The sequence below is a fragment of the Mustela nivalis genome (genome assembly GCF_964662115.1).
Source record: "Mustela nivalis genome assembly, chromosome: 9".
Lineage (NCBI taxonomy): Eukaryota > Metazoa > Chordata > Mammalia > Carnivora > Mustelidae > Mustela > Mustela nivalis.
In genome coordinates this window covers 60,210,465-60,234,487 of record NC_139028.1, presented here as the reverse complement: position 1 = coordinate 60,234,487, position 24,023 = coordinate 60,210,465, and the positions used below count along the sequence as shown (strand labels likewise).

At 38.0% G+C, this 24,023-nt stretch overlaps 1 protein-coding gene across 11 annotated transcripts in view; it reads right to left on the bottom strand.

The window, feature by feature from the left end:
- Positions 1–24,023, bottom strand: part of GDPD4 (glycerophosphodiester phosphodiesterase domain containing 4) — a 176,421-nt gene that overhangs the window by 108,441 nt on the left and 43,957 nt on the right. For 10 of the 11 annotated variants that reach the window (XM_082749541.1, XM_082749538.1, XM_082749539.1 and 7 more), the window contains 5 exons: positions 18,131–18,229; positions 17,967–18,060; positions 17,060–17,137; positions 16,140–16,285; positions 15,654–15,736 (listed from right to left, as the gene is read on the bottom strand). In XM_082749541.1, the coding sequence (XP_082605667.1) occupies positions 15,654–15,736; positions 16,140–16,285; positions 17,060–17,137; positions 17,967–18,060; positions 18,131–18,229 (500 nt within the window). The remainder of the gene's footprint in view (positions 1–15,653; positions 15,737–16,139; positions 16,286–17,059; positions 17,138–17,966; positions 18,061–18,130; positions 18,230–24,023) is intronic. The other variant, XM_082749543.1, reaches the window with a different exon arrangement.

Genomic DNA, 24,023 nt, shown 5'->3' with positions numbered 1-24,023 from the left:
AGCCTGCTTCCCTCTCTCTCTCTCTGACTGCCTCTCCATCTACTTGTGATTTCTCTCTGTCAAATAAATAAATAAAATCTTTAAAAAAAAAAAAAAAAAGTCTGTTCCGCTGAGGGACATCGCTCCAGAGGCTACCCGGGGCAAAGCCCACACGGGGTCAGCGTGGCCTCAGGTCCCGCAGGGTCACAGAAGGATCGGGAGTGTCTGAGTGTCGCAGAGCTTGTGGGTATTGGAACGGGAAAGCCGGCTACAGAGACAGAGCCGACAGTAAGCTCGTAGCTCGGGGTGACCTTGAACCGGTCGCAGGCTCGGTGAGCTCGGAGCGCGGCCGGAGGCCAGGCAGACGGGTGCGGTTCTCTGAGCGCGCACTGAGGAGTGCGGCCCTGGGCTCTCGGCTCCTCCGGGCCGGAGACCAGGAGTCCGCCATTTGTATTCCCATCCTCCGGAACTCTACGGAAAGCGCTCAGGGAGCAAAAGCTCCTGAAAGCAAACCCAAGCCGATTACTCACCCTGGCCCCAGGTAAAAGCGGTGCAATTCCGCCAGGGGCAAAGACACTTGAGAATCACTACAACAGGCCCCTCCCCCAGAAGATCAACAAGAAATCCAGCCGAGACCAAGTTCACCTACCAAAGAGTGCGGTTTCAATACCAAGGAGAGCAGCAGAATTCTAGAGGAGGAGAAAACAAAGCACGGAACTCATGGCTTTTTCCCTGTGATTTTTTTTAGTCTTGCGGTTAATTTAATTTTTTTCGTTTTTTTTTTTTGCCTTCGGGTAAATTTTTTTTTTTTAACTGTTACCTTTTCCTTTTTTAACGATTTTTTACTAGTTTATCTAATACATATATTTTTTCTTTTTTATATTTTTCTTAGGTGTTTTCTTTTTTTTTTAATTCTTTTCTTTTTTTTTTTCTCTCTTTTCTTTTTTTTTTTTTTTTTTTTTTTAATTTCTTCCTTTTTGAACCTCTTTTTATCCCTTTTCTCCCCCCTCACGATTTTGGATCTCTTCTAATTTGGTTAAAGCATATTTTCCTGGGGTTGTTGCCACCCTTTTAGTATTTTACTTGCCCCTTCATATACTCTTATCTGGACAAAATGACAAGGCCGAAAAACTCACCACAAAAAAAAGAACAAGAGGCAGTACCGAAGGCTAGGGACCTAATCAATACAGACATCGGTAATATGTCAGATCTAGAGTTCAGAATGACAATTCTCAAGGTTCTAGCCGGGCTCGAAAAAGGCATGGAAGATATTAGAGAAACCCTCTCGGGAGATATAAAAGCCCTTTCTGGAGAAATAAAAGAACTAAAATCTAACCAAGTTGAAATCAAAAAAGCTATTAATGAGGTGCAATCAAAAATGGAGGCTCTCACTGCTAGGATCAATGAGGCAGAAGAAAGAATTAGTGATATAGAAGACCAAATGACAGAGAATAAAGAAGCTGAGCAAAAGAGGGACAAACAGCTACTGGACCACGAAGGGAGAATTCGAGAGATAAGTGACACCATAAGACGAAACAACATTAGAATAATTGGGATTCCAGAAGAAGAAGAAAGAGAGAGGGGAGCAGAAGGTATACTGGAGAGAATTATTGGGGAGAATTTCCCCAATATGGCAAAGGGAACGAGCATCAAAATTCAGGAGGTTCAGAGAACGCCCCTCAAAATCAATAAGAATAGGCCCACACCCTGTCACCTAATAGTAAAATTTACAAGTCTCAGTGACAAAGAGAAAATCCTGAAAGCAGCCCGGGAAAAGAAGTCTGTAACATACAATGGTAAAAATATTAGATTGGCAGCTGACTTATCCACAGAAACCTGGCAGGCCAGAAAGAGCTGGCATGATATTTTCAGAGCACTAAATGAGAAAAACATGCAGCCCAGAATACTATATCCAGCTAGGCTATCATTGAAAATAGAAGGAGAGATTAAAAGCTTCCAGGACAAACAACAACTGAAAGAATTTGCAAACACCAAACCAACTCTACAGGAAATCTTGAAAGGGGTCCTCTAAGCAAAGAGAGATCCTACAAATGGTAGATCAGAAAGGAACAGAGACCATATACAGTAACAGCCACCTTACAGGCAATACAATGGCCCTAAATTCATATCTCTCAATAGTTACCCTGAATGTTAATGGGCTAAATGCCCCTGTCAAAAGACACAGGGTATCAGAATGGATAAAAAAACAAAACCCATCTAAATGTTGCCTCCAAGAAACACATTTTAAGCCCGAAGACACCTCCAGATTTAAAGTGAGGGGGTGGAAAAGAATTTACCATGCTAACGGACATCAGAAGAAAGCAGGAGTGGCAATCCTTATATCAGATCAATTAGATTTTAAGCCAAAAACTATAATAAGAGATGAGGAAGAACACTATATCATACTCAAAGGGTCTGTCCAACAAGAAGATTTAACAATTTTAAATATCTATGCCCCCAACGTGGGAGCAGCCAACTATATAAACCAATTAATAACAAAATCAAAGAAACACATCAACAATAATACAATAATAGTAGGGGACTTTAACACTCCCCTCACTGAAATGGACAGATCATCCAAGCAAAAGATCAGCAAGGAAATAAAGGCCTTAAACGACACACTGGACCAGATGGATATCACAGATATATTCAGAACATTTCATCCCAAAGCAACAGAATACACATTCTTCTCTAGTGCACATGGAACATTCTCCAGAATAGATCACATCCTCGGTCCTAAATCAGGACTCAACCGGTATCAAAAGATTGGGATCATTCCCTGCTATTTTCAGACCACAATGCTCTAAAGCTAGAACTCAACCACAAAAGGAAGTTTGAAAAGAACCAAAATACATGGAGACTAAACAGCATCCTTCTAAAGAATGAATGGGTCAACCGGGAAATTAAAGAAGAATTGAAAAAAATCATGGAAACAAATGATAATGAAAATACAACGGTTCAAAATCTGTGGGACACAACAAAGGCAGTCCTGAGAGGAAAATATATAGCGGTACAAGCCTTTCTCAAGAAACAAGAAAGGTCTCAGGTACACAATCTAACCCTACACCTAAAGGAGCTGGAAAAAGAACAAGAAAGAAACCCTAAGCCTAGCAGGAGAAGAGAGATCATAAAGATCAGAGCAGAAATCAATGAAATAGAAACCAAAAAAACAATAGAACAAATCAACGAAACTAGGAGCTGGTTCTTTGAAAGAATTAATAAAATTGATAAACCCCTGGCCCGACTTATCAAAAAGAAAAGAGAAAGGACCCAAATAAATAAAATCATGAATGAAAGAGGAGAGATCACAACTAACACCAAAGAAATACAAACTATTATAAGAACATACTATGAGCAACTCTACGGCAATAAATTTGACAATCCGGAAGAAATGGATGCATTCCTAGAAACATATAAACTACCACAACTGAACCAGGAAGAAATAGAAAGCCTGAACAGACCCATAACCAGTAAGGAGATTGAAACAGTCATTAAAAATCTCCAAACAAACAAAAGCCCAGGGCCAGACGGCTTCCCAGGGGAATTCTACCAAACATTTAAAGAAGAACTAATTCCTATTCTCCTGAAACTGTTCCAAAAAATAGAAATGGAAGGAAAACTTCCAAACTCATTTTATGAGGCCAGCATCACCTTGATCCCAAAACCAGGCAAGGATCCCACCAAAAAAGAGAGCTATAGACCAATATCCTTGATGAACACAGATGCGAAAATACTCAACAAAATACTAGCCAATAGGATTCAACAGTACATTAAAAAGATTATTCACCACGACCAAGTGGGATTTATTCCAGGGCTGCAAGGTTGGTTCAACATCCGCAAATCAGTCAATGTGATACAACACATCAATAAAAGTAAGAACAGGAACCATATGATACTCTCAATAGATGCTGAAAAAGCATTTGACAAAGTACAGCATCCCTTCCTGATCAAAACTCTTCAAAGTGTAGGGATAGAGGGCACATACCTCAATATCATCAAAGCCATCTATGAAAAACCCACCGCAAATATCATTCTAAATAAAGAAAAACTGAAAGCTTTTCCGCTAAGGTCAGGAACACAGCAGGGATGTCCATGATCACCACTGCTATTCAACATAGTACTAGAGGTCCTAGCCTCAGCAATCAGACAACAAAAGGAAATTAAAGGCATCCAAATCAGCAAAGAAGAAGTCAAATTATCACTCTTTGCAGATGATATGATATTATATGTGGAAAACCCAAAAGACTCCACTCCAAAACTGCTAGAACTTATACAGGAATTCAGTAAAGTGTCAGGATATAAAATCAATGCACAGAAATCAGTTGCATTTCTCTACACCAACAGCAAGACAGAAGAAAGGGAAATTAAGGAGTCAATCCCATTTACAATGGCACCCAAAACCATAAGATACCTAGGAATAAACCTAACCAAAGAGACACAGAATCTATACTCAGAAAACTATAAAGTACTCATGAAAGAAATTGAGGAAGACACAAAGAAATGGAAAAATGTTCCATGCTCCTGGATTGGAAGAATAAATACTGTGAAAATGTCTATGTTACCTAAAGCAATCTACACATTTAATGCAATTCCTATCAAAGTACCATCCATCTTTTTCAAAGAAATGGAACAAATAATTCTAAAATTTATATGGAACCAGAAAAGACCTCGAATAGCTAAAGGGATATTGAAAAAGAAAGCCAACGTTAGTGGCATCACAATCCCGGACTTCAAGCTCTATTACAAAGCTGTCATCATCAAGACAGCATGGTACTGGCACAAAAACAGACCCATAGATCAATGGAACAGAATAGAGAGCCCAGAAATAGACCCTCAAATCTATGGTCAACTCATCTTCGACAAAGCAGGAAAGAATGTCCAATGGAAAAAAGACAGCCTCTTCAATAAATGGTGCTGGGAAAATTGGACAGCCACATGCAGAAAAATGAAATTGGACCATTTCCTTACACCACACACGAAAATAGACTCAAAATGGATGAAGGACCTCAATGTGCGAAAGGAATCCATCAAAATCCTTGAGGAGAACACAGGCAGCAACCTCTTCGACCTCAGCCGCAGCAACATCTTCCTAGGAACAACGCAAAAGGCAAGGGAAGCAAGGGCAAAAATGAACTATTGGGATTTCATCAAGATCAAAAGCTTTTGCACAGCAAAGGAAACAGTTAACAAAATCAAAAGACAACTGACAGAATGGGAGAAGATATTTGCAAACGACATATCAGATAAAGGACTAGTGTCCAGAATCTATAAAGAACTTAGCAAACTCAACACCCAAAGAACAAATAATCCAATCAAGAAATGGGCAGAGGACATGAACAGACATTTCTGCAAAGAAGACATCCAGATGGCCAACAGACACATGAAAAAGTGCTCCATATCACTCAGCATCAGGGAAATACAAATCAAAACCACAATGAGATATCACCTCACACCAGTCAGAATGGCTAAAATCAACAAGTCAGGAAATGACAGATGCTGGCGAGGATGCGGAGAAAGGGGAACCCTCCTACACTGTTGGTGGGAATGCAAGCTGGTGCAACCTCTCTGGAAAACAGCATGGAGGTTCCTCAAAATGTTGAAAATAGAACTGCCCTATGACCCAGCAATTGCACTATTGGGTATTTACCCTAAAGATACAAACGTAGTGATCCAAAGGGGCACGTGTACTCGAATGTTTATAGCAGCAATGTCCACAATAGCCAAACTATGGAAAGAACCTAGATGTCCATCAACAGATGAATGGATCAAGAAGATGTGGTATATATACACAATGGAATACTATGCAGCCATCAAAAGAAATGAAATCTTGCCATTTGCGACAACATGGATGGAACTAGAGCATATCATGCTTAGCGAAATAAGTCAAGCGGAGAAAGACAACTATCATATGATCTCCCTGATATGAGGAAGTGGTGATGCAACATGGGGGCTTGAGTGGGTACGAGAAGAATAAATGAAAGAAGATGGGATTGGGAGGGAGACAAACCATAAGTGACTCTTAATCTCACAAAACAAACTGAGGGTTGCTGGGGGGAGGGGGTTTGGGAGAAGGGGGTGGTATTATGGACATTGGGGAGGGTATGTGTTTTGGTGAGTGCTGTGAAGTGTGTAAACCTGGTGATTCACAGACCTGTCCCCCTGGGGATAAAAATATATGTTTATAAAAAATAAAAAATTATATGAAAACCAAAAAAAAAAAATTACTGACTTTACCTTTTGCCTCGGGATCTATTATGGTTTGGCATGGCACATCTGTACTAAAATATCTGACATTTTGTTCATCATGAATGCTAAAGAGTAGGCAATACTGCAAGAAATTACTGAACTCTCACACACACTCACACACATGTATGTGTGCACACAAACACAGACACACACACACCTGCTAAGTACATTTACACATATTTCCCCTAAAAAGTTAAGAATTGACTTAACTAGCAGGAATGGGGCAGTAAATCCCACAGAAGCTTACTTTGATCTTTCTGTGCCTCAGCTTCCTTTGACTTCCAGTGAGTCATTTCTTCTTTTGGCTCACATGAGGTCAACACTGCTTCAGGAAACACAACGACTCAGTAAAATAAGAGGATTTGCTCCATGTTTAGTGAGGGTGTCTAACTGGGCCTTTATGCCATAAACCTGAACAGCCAAAAGTCTTTGCATAGATTCTTAATAGGTCCTCCTATACACTTTCTCTTAGATGCTAAATACTAGTTTATACTCCTTGCTTTTGACATATAGACACACCTCTTTTTCAAATGCATCTTAAAAATATCATATTGAAATAAAAGTTTCATATAAACATGTTTGGACATATAATTAAAACATGTTTATAATTTTACAAAATGGGGTGAACACTGTCAAAACAAGTTCATTTAGGAATTAGGGATGAGACTTCCTTTATAAATATTTTATCACAAATCTCAAAAATTCCACAATTTTGAGAGTAAGAAGAGATGGCAGGAATGGGCAAAGAAAACCATTTAGGAAACCAGTCCAGAAAGGAAGAAAATCAGGACCATATGATACCCTAGAAGCCAAATTAAAAGTGTTTTTTAAATGAGGGAGTAATTCAAATGCTCAGAGGTTGACTCTTCTCATTTTACTGAGACTAACTGACATGTCATTGTATTTATTTAAGATGTATAACACAATGATGACTTTATATAAATAAGTTGACTTTTTTTCTTATGATTTTTTAAAATTTATTCACTTGAGAGAGACAGAGAGAGGAGCAGCAGTGGGGGTAACAGAGGGAGAAGCAGGCTCCCTGCTGAGCAGGGAGCCCAAAGTAGGGGCTGGATCCTAGAATACTGGGATCATGACCTGAACCGAAGGAGACACTTAATCGACTGAGCCACCCAGATGCCTCACAAATTGACTTTTTAAATCATCTTCTTTTCATTAAAGAAATTTTATTTCCATGTGGTTCTTCTTTATTCCTTCTTTTTCTTTGCTAATACATTCTCCTTTCTCGTTTGCTTAATGAGTTTCCGCAGTTTGTTTGAGATATATTAAGGCAGCTGCGTTAAAATTCTTGATGATTCTCTTGGTGGTAATATCTATTAATTACCTTTTAGGCTTAGATTTTTGTAAGTATGATGAAAACTTTGGACTATATCCTTGGGATTTTTGATGAAAGCCTCACTGCTATTTAAATTTATTTTATGCCTCTCTGCCTACTTGTGATCTCTGTCAAATAAATTTATTTTAGCAGTCATTGTTTCTAGGCACACATGTCCTGGCCCATGTTTGCAGCCATGGCTCCCATGGTCAGTTTAGTTTTCAAAAGCTTTGCAATGCTTTTCTGGCCTATCCCATTATGTGCTACCCAGAAGTAAATCTAAAATCCGGATGGTATTCCAGACCAACATTCAGTTATCAAATATTCTGCTGTGTTGTTTCTGTAAGGCTTCAAGCATAGATTACACAAAGGTCTGCCCAGGATTTTATATACAGGTTTTAAAAATCCCTTTATCCAGCACAGCAGTTCCTCAGATATTTAAACACAGAATTACCATGTTTCAGCAATTCCACTTCTGAGTATATGCCCAAAGGAATTTAAAGAAAGGTCTAGAAAATATATTTGTAGACTCATGTTCACAGCAGCATTATTCAAAATAACAAGATGTGGAAGCAACCCAAATGTCCATTGGCAAATGAATAGATGAATAAAACGTGTTATATATACACAATGGAACATTATTCAGCCTGAAAAGGGAAGGCAATCCTGTCACATGCCTTAGTATGATGAAATTTGAGGACATTATGCTAAGTGAAATAAGACAGTCACAAAAAAGACAAATACTGGATGATCCATTCATATGTGGTATCTACAGTAGTCAAAATCATAGAAACAGAAAATGGAATGATGGTTACCAGGGGCTGAGAGAAGGGAGAAAAGAGGAGAGTTGTGTTTTTTTTTTTTTAATTCCAATACAGTTAACATACGGTGTAATATTAGTTTCAAGTATACAAAATGTGCTCCTTAATCTCCATCACCTCTTCCACCCATCCCTCCACCCACCTCCCCGCTGGTAACCTCGGTCAGTTCTCTATAGCTAAGAATCTGTTTCTTGGTTTGTGTTTTTTCCCATTTGCTCATTTGCTTCCCCCCCCCCTAAATTCAACATATGAGGAGATCATATGGTGTTTGTCTTTCTCTGACTGACTTACTTCACATAGCATTACACTCTCTAGCTCCATCCATACCGTTGTAAATGGCAAGATTCATTATTTTTTTAAGGCTGAATAATATTTCATTGCATACTTATACTACATCTTCTTTATCCACTCATCTATGTCAATGGATACTCTGGGCTGCTTCCATAAGTTGGCTATTGTAAATAATGCTGCTATAAATACAGGGGTGTACATATCCCTTTGAATTAGTGCATTTTTTATCTTGGGGGCAAATACTCAGTAGTGTAATTACTGGATCATAGGGTAATTCTATTTTTAACTTTTTTAGGAACCTCCGTACTGTTTTCTGCAGTGGCTGTACCCCTCTGCATTCCTACTAACGGGGCACAAGTGTTTCTTTTTCTTCATATCCTCTCCAACACCTGTTGTTTCTTGTGGTTTTGTTGTTGTTGTTGTTGTTGTTTTTAGCCATTCTGATAGGTATGAGATGACACTGCAGTTTTGATTTGCATTTTCCTGATGATGAGTGATGTTGAGCATCTTTTAATGTGTCTGTTGGCCATCTGGATGTCTTCTTTGGAGAAATATCTGTTCATGTCCTCTGCCCATTTTTAATTGGATTATTTGTTTTTTGATGTTGAGTTTTCTGGCATTTTATTGAGGATTTTTACATCTATGTTGATCAGAGATGGCCTGTAGTGTGTCTACAAGTGGTTTTTTTTTTTTTTTTTTGGTGTCTTTATCTGGTTTTGTTATCAGGATGATACTGTCCTCAAAAAATGAATTTAGAAGGGTTTTTTTTTCTATTTTTTTGAATAGTTTGAGAAGAATAGGTATTAAGTCTTCTAAAATGTTTCGTAGAATTTACCTGCAAAGCCATTTGGTCCTGGACTTTAGTTTTTTGAGGAGTTTTTTTTTTTTTTTTTAATTTTTTTTTAATTTATTTTTTATTTTCAGCATAACAGTATTCATTATTTTTCACCACACCCAGTGCTCCATGCAATTCGTGCCCTTTATAATACCCACCACCTAGTACCCCAACCTCCCACCCCCCACCCCTTCAAAACCCTCAGATTGTTTTTCAGAGTCCATAGTCTCTCATGGTTCACCTCCCCTTCCAATTTCCCCCAACTCCCTTCTCCTCTCTAACTCCCCATGTCCTCCATGCTATTTGTTATGCTCCACAAATAAGTGAAACCATATGATAATTGACTCTCTCTGCTTGACTTATTTCACTCAGCATAATAATCTCTTCCAGTCCCGTCCATGTTGCTACAAAAGTTGGGTATTGGTCCTTTCTTTTTTTTTTTTTTTTTTTTTTATAAACATATATTTTTATCCCCAGGGGTACAGGTCTGTGAATCACCAGGTTTACACACTTCACAGCACTCACCAAAGCACATAGATTCAATCTCTTTAGTAATCAGTCTGCTTAACTGTTCTATTTCTTCCTGTTTCACTTTTGGTAGAATATATGTTTCTAGGAACTTACCAATTTCTTTTGGGTGAACTTATTTGTTGGCACATAGTTTTTCATAATATTCACTTACAACTGTTTTTGTTTCTGTGGTTTATCATTTCTCCTCTTCCATTGGTGATTTTGTTTAAGTCTTTTCCCCTTCACCTTTCTTCTTCCTTCCTTCCCTCTCTCTCTTCCTATGAGTCTAGCTAGAGGTACATCAATTTTGTTGATCTTAAAAAAAAAAAAAAAAAAAAAACCTGCTCCTGGTTTCATTTATCTGTTTTATTGTTTTGGGTTTTTGTTTTTGTTTTTCAGTTTCTGAAAATCATTTATTTCTGCTCCAATCTTTATTATTTCCTTCACTCTGCTGGTTTGGGGTTTTGTTTGTTGTTCTTCTAACTCCTTTAGGTGTAAGGTTAGATTGTTTATTGGAGATTTTTCTTGCTTCTTGAGGTAGGCCTGTATTGCTATAAACTTCTTTCTTAGAACCACTTTTGCTGCATTCCCAAAGTTTTTTGACCATTGTGTTTTTGTTTTCATTTGTTTTGATGTATTTTTTTGACTTCCTCTTTGATTTCTTGGTTGACCCATTCATTGTTTACTAACATGTTATTTAACCTCCATGGATTTGTGTTCTTTTCAGCTTTTTTCTTGTGGCTGATTTCTAGTTTCACAGCATTGCAATCAGAAAAGAAACATGGTATGACTTATATCTCTTTGAAATTGTTGGGGCTTGGGTTGTTTTTTTTTGGGTTTTTTTTTTTGTTTTTTTTTTTTTTTGCCTAATATGTGATCTATACTGGAAAATGTTCCATGTGCACTTGAAATGAATGTATATTCTGCTGTTTTATTATGGACTATTTTGAATATATCTGTGAAATCTAGTCCAGTCTGTCATTCAAAGCCATTGTTTCCTTTTGATTTTTTGTTTGGATAACCTATTAGTCGATGTAAGTGGGGGTGTTAAAGTCCCCTACTATTATTGTATTACTATCAATTAGTTTGTGTTTGTTATTAACTGTTTTACATATCTGGGTGATCCCATGTTGGGTACATAAATACCTATAATTGTTATATTATGCTGTTAGTTTGTCCCCTTTATTATTATATAGTGTCCTTCTTTGTCTCTAGTTACATTTTTTGTTTTAAAGTTTATTTTGCCCGATACACGTAACAAACCATAAGAGACTCTTAATGACAGAGAACAAACTGAGGGTGGGCGATGGGCTAGAGGGATGATGGGTATTGAGGAGGGCACTTATGATGAGCACTGCGTGTTGTATATAAGTGATGAATCACTGAGTACTACTCCAGAAACCAATATTGAACTGTATGTTAACTACTTAAAATTCAAATTTAAAAAAATAATAATTTTAAAAAAGAAACAAATGAACAAAGGAAAAAAAAAGAGAGAAACCAAGAATCAGACTTTTAACAATAGAGAACAAACAGAAGGTTACTAGAGGAGGGTGCTCAGGGAGAAGGGTAAAATAGGTAAAGGGGATTAAGAGTTTACTTAACATCATGAACACTGAGTAATGTACAGAACTTTTTTTTTTTTTTAGGATTTTTTTATTTGGCAGAGAATGAGAGACAGACAGCAAGAGCATGCATAAGCAGGGGGAGCTGCAGAGGGAGAGGCAGGCTCCCTGCTAAGCAGGGAGCCCCTTGTGGGGCTGGATCCCAGGACCCCAGGATCATGACCTGAGCCAAAGGCAGTTGCTTAACTGAGCAAGCCACCTAAGAACCCCTTGAAATTCTGATCACTATACTGTACACCTAAAATTAATATGACACTGTATGTTAACTATGCTAGCATTTAAATAAATTTTAAAAATTTTAAAACATAAAAAAAGTTTATTTTGCCCAATATTAAGTATTGCTACTCTGGCTTTCTTTGGACATCCATTTTCATAATGTTTTTCCAGCCCTTCACTTTCAATTTTCAGGTTTCTTTAGATATGAAATGGGTCCTGTGTAGGGAGCATATAGATGGGCTTTTTTTTTTTTTAAATCCACTCTGTTTACTCTATGTCTTTTGATTGGAGCATTTAGTCCATTTACACTCAAAGTAATTATTGATAGATATGTTTGACTTTTTGTTACCGGTTGTTTTATAGTTTTTCTCTGATCCTCTTTTCTCTTTCTCTTTTGCATGATTTGCTGGTTTTCTCTTTATTCTTTGCATATCTGTTAGTGGTTTTTAATTTATGGTTACCATTAGGGTAGCATATAACATCTTTTGCACATAGCAATCTACACTAAGTTGACTGTCAATTAAGTTCAAACACTTTTTACTCTTTTTTTTTCCCATTTTAAGTATATGGTGTCATATTTTACATCCTTTTATGAATGCCTTGACTGGTTTTTTACAGAAATACTTATTTTTACTGTTCTTGTGTTTCCTACTTTTCATATTCTCACTTATGGTCTTTCCTTTCCATTCAAGGGTCCCCATTAATATTTCTTGTAGGGCTGATTTAGTGGTCATGACCCCCTTTAGTTTTTGTCTAAGAAATGATCTCTCCTTCTATTCTTAATGACAGCCTTGCTGGAAAGAGTATTCTTGGTTGTTCATTATTCCATTTTGGCACATGGAATATGGCATGGAATCATGCCACTCCCTTTTGGCCTACAAAGTTTTTGATAGACTTACAGGGTTTCTCTTGTATGTAACTGTGTTTTCTCTTGCTGTTTTTGCTATTTTTTTTATCATTGCTTTATGCCATTTTGATAACTATATGTCTTGGTGTGAACCTACTTTGGTTCATTCTATAGAGGGAATCTCTCTGCCTCCTATTTCCTTCCCCAGTTTAGGGAAGTTTTTAGCTCCTAATTCTTCAAATAAATTTTTGCCCCGTTTTCTCTCTCTTCTTCTTTTGGGAACCCTATAATGTGAATATTATTATGCTTGATGGGGTCACTGAGCTCCCTAAGCCTATTCTCATTTTCATAATTCTTCTTTCCTCATTTGCTGTTTGATTGCTTTCCATTCCTCTGTATTCCAGTTCATTAAATTGTTCCTCTGCTTCTTTCAGCCTGCTACTTATTTCATCAAGTGTATTTTTATTCATTGTGTTCTTCAATTCAAAATGGTTCTTTTTCTATCTCTGTCTTAAGGGTCTCACTGATGCCTTCCACTCTTTTTTGAAGTCCAGTGAGTATCTTTTTGATCATTACCTTAAATTGTCTCTCAGGCATATTACTTACATTTTAGTTCTCTTCCTGTGATTTTGTCCTGTTCTTTCATTTGTGACATATTCCTCTGTCTCCTCATTTTGCCTAGCTCTCTGTGTCTGTGTGTTAGGAAAGCCAGGTATCTCTCTTATTTGTTTTTTGTTTTTTTAAGATCTTTTTATTTATTTGAGAGAGACACAGCGAGAGAGAGAACACAGGCAAGTGGAGTGGGAGAAGGAGCAGGTTCCCCGCTGAGCAGGGAGCCCCATGTGGGGCTTACTCCTGGGACCCTGAGATCATGACCTGAGCCGAAGGCAGACGCTTAATGACTAAGCCACCCAGGTGCCCCTACATCTCATATTCTCGTGCACTTTTAAGTATGTGATTTTTATTCATTTGTTGTTGTTTTTGTATTTTGTAATTCTTGGAAAAAATAAGGTGGAATGTGCTTACTCCATTTCATCTGGAACAGAAGTTCCAGTAGCTGTACTTGATATTTTTATATGTCCCAGGATTCTCTTACCTCTTTTGGTAGTTAACCACATTTTAATACTTATACTTAGTAATTCTTTTTTAAACTTTTTTAAAAAAGATTTTATTTATTTGACAGACAGAGATCAATAGTAGGCAGAGAGGCAGGCAGAGAGAGAGGGGGAAGTAGGCTCCCTGCTGAGCAGAGAGCCCGATGGCAGGGCTCAATCCCAGGACCCTGGGATCATGATCTGAGCCGAAGGCAGAGGCTTTAACCCACTGAGCCACCCAGGCACCCCATACTTAGTAATTCTTGATACTGCATTTTTCCTGTTCAAGTTACTGGTGTGGTATTCATGTCCTGACTGGACTCTAGCTGATATGCAATTTTTGGTAATGATAAAGCATAGGGTATGACCATGAATGTGAATGGTGCAGGAACAATGAGCAAAGAGACTGAGGGGTTGGAAGGATCACCTACTTTAAAGTTGAAGTCACAGAAGTAACAGGAGAGAGAAAGACGTTACACCAGGACCTCACCAACTGAGCACCTTTACCACATTATGTCATGACCATGAGACATTTCAATAAATGACCCAGGAGCTCTAATAAACTATCCATTTTCAATTCTAAGTCAAACATTCTGCATGAAACAGTTGTTACTGTTGGATACCATCAAGAACTCCACTCAGGGGTCAGGAAATCTAGCTCTAATTCTGGATTTATTATGCTCATTCCAGCCTTAGGACTTCAGTAATATATTGTCCTTATTTAAATCTAGGTTCAAAACATATTTCCTCATCTTTGAAATAGAAGGTTCATTTCTCTTTTGTTTCTCCCTTAGAAGGGCTATAAAGGCAGTCTGTACAAACCACATTCTCTAATATACCCATACTACAGATGAAACCTTTCCACGTCCAGCTGCTCTGGTACAAAGATTCTACAGCAAAGCATGTCATTTTGTCCTCACCACTGCCCTGATTCAAGTCTTCTTTTGTTTTCCCTTGGACAATGCTACAGCCAACCACCCATCTCCCTGACAATTCTCTCTCATACATGTCCTGATGAGTCTTTCTAAAACAATGAGGTAATATGTCCTCTACAGTCTACCAAAGCAGCCCATTACACATTTAGGGATCTCTATGATCCAGCCTCAGTGGGTCCTACAGCCATACCTCTTATTCACATAGCCTTCTCCTACCCCCAAAGCATATCACTTAAGGATTCCATACAGGTTAGCTTGCAGACTGTTGCCTCTCCATAGAATACCTTCTTTATTCACCTTTGATGGGTAAAATAATATTTTTTCCTCAAGACAACATAAACACAATTCTGAGGACACCGATCTTTTTCACACAATGGGCAGTGGTCTTTTCCTCCACTGATGATCCTCCACATGATCCCAGGGTCCTGATGTTCTTCTGCATTTGACTTATTCTTCTCTGGAAGGAACTCACCACAAATCGTTTTATACTCTGTTTATAAACATGCTGTTTCTCCTTCACTGGCTAGGAACTTCTATTAAGCAGGGCTACATCTTTTTTGCCTCTCTCTAGCACCCACAAAAAGGCCTAGAATATAGTAGGTGCCCAGGGAATTTAAAGTAGATTGCTAGGGTAGTGCATGGGGTTAAAATGTCAGCATGGTTTGCAATGAGCACAAATTTGAATTATGTATGGAAACTATATAGTGTGTATATTATTTATGAGACTATGTTTGAGAATGTAGGGGTACAGAAGTGTGGTTTGTAAAGAAGTGGTCTCTGTGTGTGCTCTGTGCATATGTGCCATACAAATACAGGAGAAACTTCCCGGGGCTTGTCCTCTCTACAAGTTGGGTCATACTGATCATCTTCCATGGCATTGGTCTTATCTCTTCCCCATTTCAGCCCCTGCTTTCCTACCTTAATTGTACATCACTCTCCAGCCCCCAGGCCCCTTGTTCAACAGCTTTCTCAAAGGACATCATGGTATTCTCAGGCCCCAACTGTGGAAGAAAAAAACATCAACTGCTATTCCTCAGAGTCTCTCTCCCTGCCACCATCCCTTTAATGGCTGGGAGGGAGCCCAGTAACAAAGGGCTTTAGGAAGATGAGTTTGGATCCCTTGGCTCTTTGTGGGGGGGGGAAGCTATTTTTTGAAGAGCCTGCCTATATTCTCCTCTACCCAAACTGATTCTGACTCTGCTCATCTGAGGTAATGTGACTGGGCACAGTACAGAAAGATAAGTTAGGTGACTTGGGTTCAAATCCAACCTTTACAATTAACTCTTCATTCTTGTCATTTCCAGCCAAACCCTTTTCCTTTCCAGGGGTTGCCATGGTTCTGAGGTCCCATTCTCTCATCCATACACCCCATGTATATGCCTACTCAGCCATGCTCAGACCTACCATGGGTGCACCTCTATGTCCAAAGAAGTCTGGCTTGGGTCCCAATTTACCCTCCTCCTGAATGCAGGGAGAATGAATCCCCAATGGAATAACATAGAGACATAAAAGGATAAGGAAAAAAGGCAATCCAATAGCCACCTGTAGAGCTAAAAAAAAGTTGGGAGAGAGAGAAGTGAGAACAAAGCAGAAGTGGAATGGAAAACCATCTCAAGCAACTAACTATCCCAGCAGTTGTCAGTTAATACCCAGTCTATCAATTTCATTGATTCTATGGACTAGCTCATTTACTATTTCTGTCACGTCCTCACTTATTTTCAGTGATTTTTAAAGTATAGGGTTATCCAAATACAAGCATTACTATTAAGAAAAAAATCACTGGAACTATAAATTTAAAAGGGAATGAACTGTGAAGGAAGTAGGATGAAGAGAAAATGTTAAGGAATATTTTCGCAGGAGGAAAAGTAGTTTTGTAGGTTCTGAGAAAGCCTGTAAAGATAAGCCTAAAATGCCTGTATTTAAGAAACTGCAAAATAGTGGAAGGAGCACTAGTTGACAAAAATCTTAGTTCAAAGCCATAGTCTACCACTTTCTAGTCGTGTGACTAAGGACATGTTGCTTAACCTCTCTAAGTCTTCATTTTCTTCATTCTGAAAAAAGGAGCTATCTTTCTACTAAAACCTACCTCAGAGAATTGATATATCAACAGTGATGAGTCATAATAGGTCATCGATAAATATTAGGTATTTGCTCGTCTCTTTCTCTCTTTCTTACACACCCACCCAACAGCCTATCGCAGTACCTGTTATCACTGGTCATTCCCCCAACACTATTTTAGACCTCTGAGAATTTTACCCATTTGCATATTTTTAAGTTACCACTTATGCTCCAATCACTTGCAAATCTAGATCTCCAGCTCTAACCTCTCAACTTTGTGAGTGTATTACATCTCTTGGTTTTTTCTCTGTCATAATTTGCCATCTTGTATCTTCTGATTCTAGCTAAAATTTAGGAAATGAAAAAGAGTTCATTATTATCCCCTTTAAGATCCTGCCCCAGAAATATTGCCTAAAATTCACCTCATACACACATGTACAAGCACACAATGGCAAAAGTATCAATCCAGTCTTTCTTTTGCCTGCATCCTTGCACAATTCAGAAAGCAAATACTCCTTATTTAATCAAGAGTAAAAGGAGAGACGGTAAAGAAAGCAAGACCCTACTTTTCTAGTGAAGGTGCTGCAAGATAACTTTATTCTCAGAACAATTTGGTATACAGCTCTGATTCTCTGACTCTTTTGGTAAACAGCTCTGATTCTTTTGTTTCCATATTAGGAATGGAGAGATCAGTGGCAGTAGCAGACATTTTCTGTTTCTGCTATGAGTCAGGGAGTCACAGGAGACTGCTTTGAATTACTAGGATGGAACGAGGGATATCTGGACCCATCATAAATTTGTTAGTTGATACTAGCAATATTCGATACAAACTAAAGAAACTGTAACTTGCGCAATCACTTCAGTCAAATAAAATTAAAATGTATCTCTATTCTCGCCCCACCATTCCCAGAAAATCTGTAACAACAAAGATAAAATTCTTATTTTTCTAGAAGAATCCCTTTTCAGAAGGACACTTGTTTGGCTAGGAAACTGCTGTGACAGGCCACATATGGTTGTGAGTTCGACCACAAAGAGCATGTAAGAATAACAAGCTAAATAAATTTTGAAGTGGTATAGTGGTGGCTATCTACTAAATTTGCATTTTGCTAAGTGAAGTATACAAGCTAAAGTTAGAGATGAAATAAACAGGTAAGGTTCTACCACATGACATACCTTCTTCTTCCAAATGGATTAAGTAGAAGCCCACGGGCCAGGAAAGGATAACCATCATAGTTATGCCACTCAGGTGCACATAGGGAGCAAAGATCTGGGAGAAAGCCAAAAGTTAGGCTGACACATCTAGACAGACAGCACTAGACCTATAGGATGATGCTTACCTGCAGTGACAACCCAGTAGTCAGCCACCTGTCCCTCCAGTATGTGAATAAAATCCACAAAAAAAATGAGATTGTCACAATCACTAGCAGAACCAGGACCTGGGGAAACAGAAAGAATCTCCTGACATCTAGGCACTAGGACTGAATCAGAACTGTTTTGGGGAATTACATGTATGTCCCAACAACGGGACTTCATTTCCTCATCCTTTTACTCTGTCTGGCAAATCTTCAACATGGAATGGATCCAATCACTTAACCACCTCTGTGTGTAAGTCTTCGCTGGACAGCATGGCCAGGGAAAAAATTACTCAGCTATGTGGTCTGTTGGCTTTAGTAATTTACCATCTCTAGCCTCAGCTGGGCCCTTAACATTGCTTAGCACCTCTCACCCTGCTTCAACAATGGCTATTACAAATATTCACTACTTTTCTATATGGCTCAATATATTCACAAGTAAACAGTATTCTATAATTGCCTTTTCTATGTTTTCTGCAACAGACTATAACATTCATGATATCAAGGACAATGTTTATGATTATATCCTTACTGCCTTGCAAAATGTTTGGCACACAATAGGCATCCAATAAATATTTGTTGAACAAAAGGGAACAGAAATCTGCCTGCCAGAACACTATATACTTCACAAAGAAAAAAACATTGAGACCAAGAAAACACAACTAAGTTTTCTCCCTTATTTTTTTAAAGATTTATTTATTTATTTATTTATTTATTTGGCAGAGAGAGAAAGATCACAAATAGGCAGAGAAGCAGGCAGAGGTGGGGAGGAAGCAAGCCCCCTGCTGAGCAGGGAGCCCGATGTGCGCCTGGATCCCAGGACCCTGAGACTATGACCTGAGCTGAAGGCAGAGGCTTAACCCACTGAACCACCCAGGTACCCAAGTTTTTCTCCTTTAAATGTATAGTTTTTCTACATATGTACTGTGAGAACAGTACTAAAGAGTGTTTAGTTACCTCTTTTCCATTATCTATCTATTAAAGAAATTGAATCCATAATCAAAATTTATCATAAAACACCTCAATGGCTAATTTACCAAACATTTAAGGAATAAATATTTCCAATCCTTAACAAACTCTTCCAGAGAATATAAAAAGAGGGAACATATTCTGACTTGTTTTACATAGCCAACAAAACATTCATGCCCCAACTCAACAAGGACATTATGAAAAAGAAAAAGTATAGGCACACCTCAGACATAACTGTAGGTTCAGTTCCAGATCACCACAATAAAGGCATTATTACAATAAAGCAAGTCGATGAATTTTTTGCTTTCCCAGTGCATATAAAAATTATGGTTATACCATACTGTAGTCAATTAAGTATATAATTGCATTACATCTTTAAAAACAATGTATATACCTTAGTTCAAAAATATTTCATTGCTGAAAATTTTAACCCTCATCTGAGCTTTTAATGAATTATAATGTTTTTGCCAGTGAAAAGTCTTGCCTTAGCGTTGATAGATACTCAATAGATCTCAATGATCTCATCAGGGTGGTGGTTGCTGAAGGCTGGGATGGCTATGGAAATTTCTTAAAATAAGACTACAAGGAAGTCTGCTGCACTGATTGACTCTTCCTTTCATGAATGAATTCTCTGTAGCATGTGATGCTATTTGATAGTATTTCACTCACAGTAAAACTTCTTTCAAAACTGGAGCCAATCTTCTCAACCCCTGCTACTGCTTTACCAACTAAGTTTATGTAATATTCTAAATCCTTTTGTGTCATTTCATCCATCTTCACAGCATCTTCAGCAGTGGAATCCATATCAAGAAACCACTTTCTTTGCTCATCCATGAGAAGTAACTGCTCATCCATTCAAGTTTTACCATAAGACTACAGCAATTCTGTCACATCCTCAAGCTTCACTTCTAATCCTAGTTCTCTTGCAATTTCCACCATGTCTGCAGTTACTCCCTCAAGTGTCTTGAAACACTCAGACAGTCATCCATGAGGGTTGGAATCCACTTCTTCCAAACTCCTGTTCATGCTGATATTTTGACCTCTTCCCATGAATCACAGATGTTCTTCACGATATCCTGAAAGTTGAATCCTTCAAGAAGGTTTTCAATTTACTTTGCCCAGGTCCATCAGAGGAATCACTATCTGTGGCAGTTATTAGCCTTACAAAATGTATTTCTTAAATAATAGTAAGAGTTGGTAGTCAAAATCATCCCTTGATCCATGGACTGCAAAATGGATGTTGTATTAACAGTCATAAAAACAATATTCATTTTGCTGTTCATCTCCATGTGAATTCTTGGGTGACCAGGTATATTATCAATGAACAGCAGTATTTTAAAAGAAAACTCTTTTTCAGAGACTGTCTTCCTTCCATTGGGTATTTTTCCCGCTTTGTCAAAGATTAGTTGACCACAGAGTTGAGTCCATATCTGGGCTCTCTATTCTGTTCCACAGGTCTATGTATCTTTTTATTTTGCTAGTACCATGCTGTCTTGGTGATCACAGCTTTGTAATATAGCTTGAAATCATAACATGATGCCCCCAGTTTTTTCTTTTTCAACATTTCATTGGCAATTTAGGATCTTTTCTGGTTAAATACAAAATTTTATGACTGTTCTAGCATTTTCAAAAGTACCATTGGGATTGGGATGACTTGTAAAGTATAGATAGATCTGAATAGCGTAGATGTTCTAACAGTGTTTATTCTTCTGATCCATGAGCATGGATGTTTTTCCAATTTTTGTGTTTTCAATTTTTTTCATGAGTGTTTTGTAGTTCTTAGATTTTTTACCTCTTTGGTTAGGTTTATTCCAAGGTATCTTGTGGTTTTTGGTGCTATTGCAAATGGAATCAATTTTCTAATTTCTCTTTCTATATTTTCATTGTTCACATATAAGAAAGCAACTGATTTCTGTGCATTGATTTTATATCCTGCCACATTACTGAATTGTTGCACGAGTTCTAGTAATTTGGGGATAGGAGACTTTTGGGTTTTCCACATAGAGTATCATATCATCTGTGAAGAGAGATTGACTTCTTTGCCAATTTGAATACCTTTTATTTCTTTTTGTTGTCTGATTGCCATTTCTAGGACTTCTAGTACTATACTGAACAATAGTGGCAAGAGTGGGCATTCTTGTCATGTTCCTGATCTCAATGATCTCAAAACTCGCTGTGGGTTTTTCACAGATGGATTTTATGAAGTTGAGGAATGTTCCCTCTATCCCTATACTTTGAAGAGTTTTAATCAGGAAAGGATGCTTTTGCATCCTTTTGCAAAATGGATGTTTTTGCTGTATCATTTGAGAAGACCATGTGGTTCTTCTCTTCTCTTATTTATGAGTTCTGTTACATTCATTGATTTGCAAATGTTGAAATATCCCACCTGGTGGTGATGAATAATCCTTTTAATGTGCTGTTGGATCCTATTAGCTAGGATCTTGTTGAGAATTTTGGCATCCATCTTCATCAGGGATCTTGATCTGAAATTCTCTATTTTGATGGGGTCTTTGCCTGGTTTGCGGGTCAAGGTAATGTTGGTCTCAGAGAAAGAGTCTGGAAGATTTCCTTCTGTTTCTATTTTCTGAAACAGCTTCAGGAGAACTGGTATTATTTCTTCTTTGACTGTTTGGTAGAAATCCCTAGGGAATTCATCAGGTCCAGACCTCTGTTTTTTGGGAGGTTTTTGATCACTGCTTCAATCTCCTTACCAATTACTGGTCTACTCAGGTTGTTAATTTCTTCCTGTTTGTCTTGGAAGTTTCCAGGTTTCTAGGAATGCATCCATTTCTTCTAGGTTGCTTAACTTATTGGCATATAGCTATTGATAATAATTTCTGATGATTGTTTCTATTTCCTTGGTGTTAGTCATGATCTCCCCCTTTCATTCATAACTGGGAAAACTGAACAACTATATACAGAAGAATGAAACTGGACCATTCTCTTATATCATACACAAAGATAAACTCTAATTGGATGAAAGACTTTAATGTGAGAAGGAAATCCTTCAAAATCTTAGAGAAGAACATAGGCAGTAACCTTTTCGACATCGGCCACAGCAACTTCTTTCAAGACACGTCTCCAAAAGCAAGGGAAACAAAAGCAAAAATAAACTTTTGGGACTTGATCAAGATAAAAAGCTTCTCAACAAAATACTAGCCAATAGGATTCAACAGTACATTAAAAAGATTATTCACCACGACCAAGTGGGATTTATTCCAGGGCTGCAAGGTTGGTTCAACATCCGCAAATCAGTCAATGTGATACAACACATCAATAAAAGTAAGAACAAGAACCATATGATACTCTCAATAGATGCTGAAAAAGCATTTGACAAAGTACAGCATCCCTTCCTGATCAAAACTCTTCAAAGTGTAGGGATAGAGGGCACATACCTCAATATCATCAAAGCCATCTATGAAAAACCCACCGCAAATATCATTCTCAATGGAGAAAAACTGAAAGCTTTTCCGCTAAGGTCAGGAACACAGCAGGGATGTCCATTATCACCACTGCTATTCAACATAGTACTAGAGGTCCTAGCCTCAGCAATCAGACAACAAAAGGAAATTAAAGGCATCCAAATCGGCAAAGAAGAAGTCAAATTATCACTCTTCGCAGATGATATGATACTATATGTGGAAAACCCAAAAGACTCCACTCCAAAACTGCTAGAACTTATACAGGAATTCAGTAAAGTGTCAGGATATAAAATCAATGCACAGAAATCAGTTGCATTTCTCTACACCAACAGCAAGACAGAAGAAAGGGAAATTAAGGAGTCAATCCCATTTACAATGGCACCCAAAACCATAAGATACCTAGGAATAAACCTAACCAAAGAGACACAGAATCTATACTCAGAAAACTATAAAGTACTCATGAAAGAAATTGAGGAAGACACAAAGAAATGGAAAAATGTTCCATGCTCCTGGATTGGAAGAATAAATACTGTGAAAATGTCTATGTTACCTAAAGCAATCTACACATTTAATGCAATTCCTATCAAAGTACCATCCATCTTTTTCAAAGAAATGGAACAAATAATTCTAAAATTTATATGGAACCAGAAAAGACCTCGAATAGCTAAAGGGATATTGAAAAAGAAAGCCAACGTTAGTGGCATCACAATCCCGGACTTCAAGCTCTATTACAAAGCTGTCATCATCAAGACAGCATGGTACTGGCACAAAAACAGACCCATAGATCAATGGAACAGAATAGAGAGCCCAGAAATAGACCCTCAAATCTATGGTCAACTCATCTTCGACAAAGCAGGAAAGAATGTCCAATGGAAAAAAGACAGCCTCTTCAATAAATGGTGCTGGGAAAATTGGACAGCCACATGCAGAAAAATGAAATTGGACCATTTCCTTACACCACACACGAAAATAGACTCAAAATGGATGAAGGACCTCAATGTGCGAAAGGAATCCATCAAAATCCTTGAGGAGAACACAGGCAGCAACCTCTTCGACCTCAGCCGCAGCAACATCTTCCTAGGAACAACGCAAAAGGCAAGGGAAGCAAGGGCAAAAATGAACTATTGGGATTTCATCAAGATCAAAAGCTTTTGCACAGCAAAGGAAACAGTTAACAAAATCAAAAGACAACTGACAGAATGGGAGAAGATATTTGCAAACGACATATCAGATAAAGGACTAGTGTCCAGAATCTATAAAGAACTTAGCAAACTCAACACCCAAAGAACAAATAATCCAATCAAGAAATGGGCAGAGGACATGAACAGACATTTCTGCAAAGAAGACATCCAGATGGCCAACAGACACATGAAAAAGTGCTCCATATCACTCAGCATCAGGGAAATACAAATCAAAACCACAATGAGATATCACCTCACACCAGTCAGAATGGCTAAAATCAACAAGTCAGGAAATGACAGATGCTG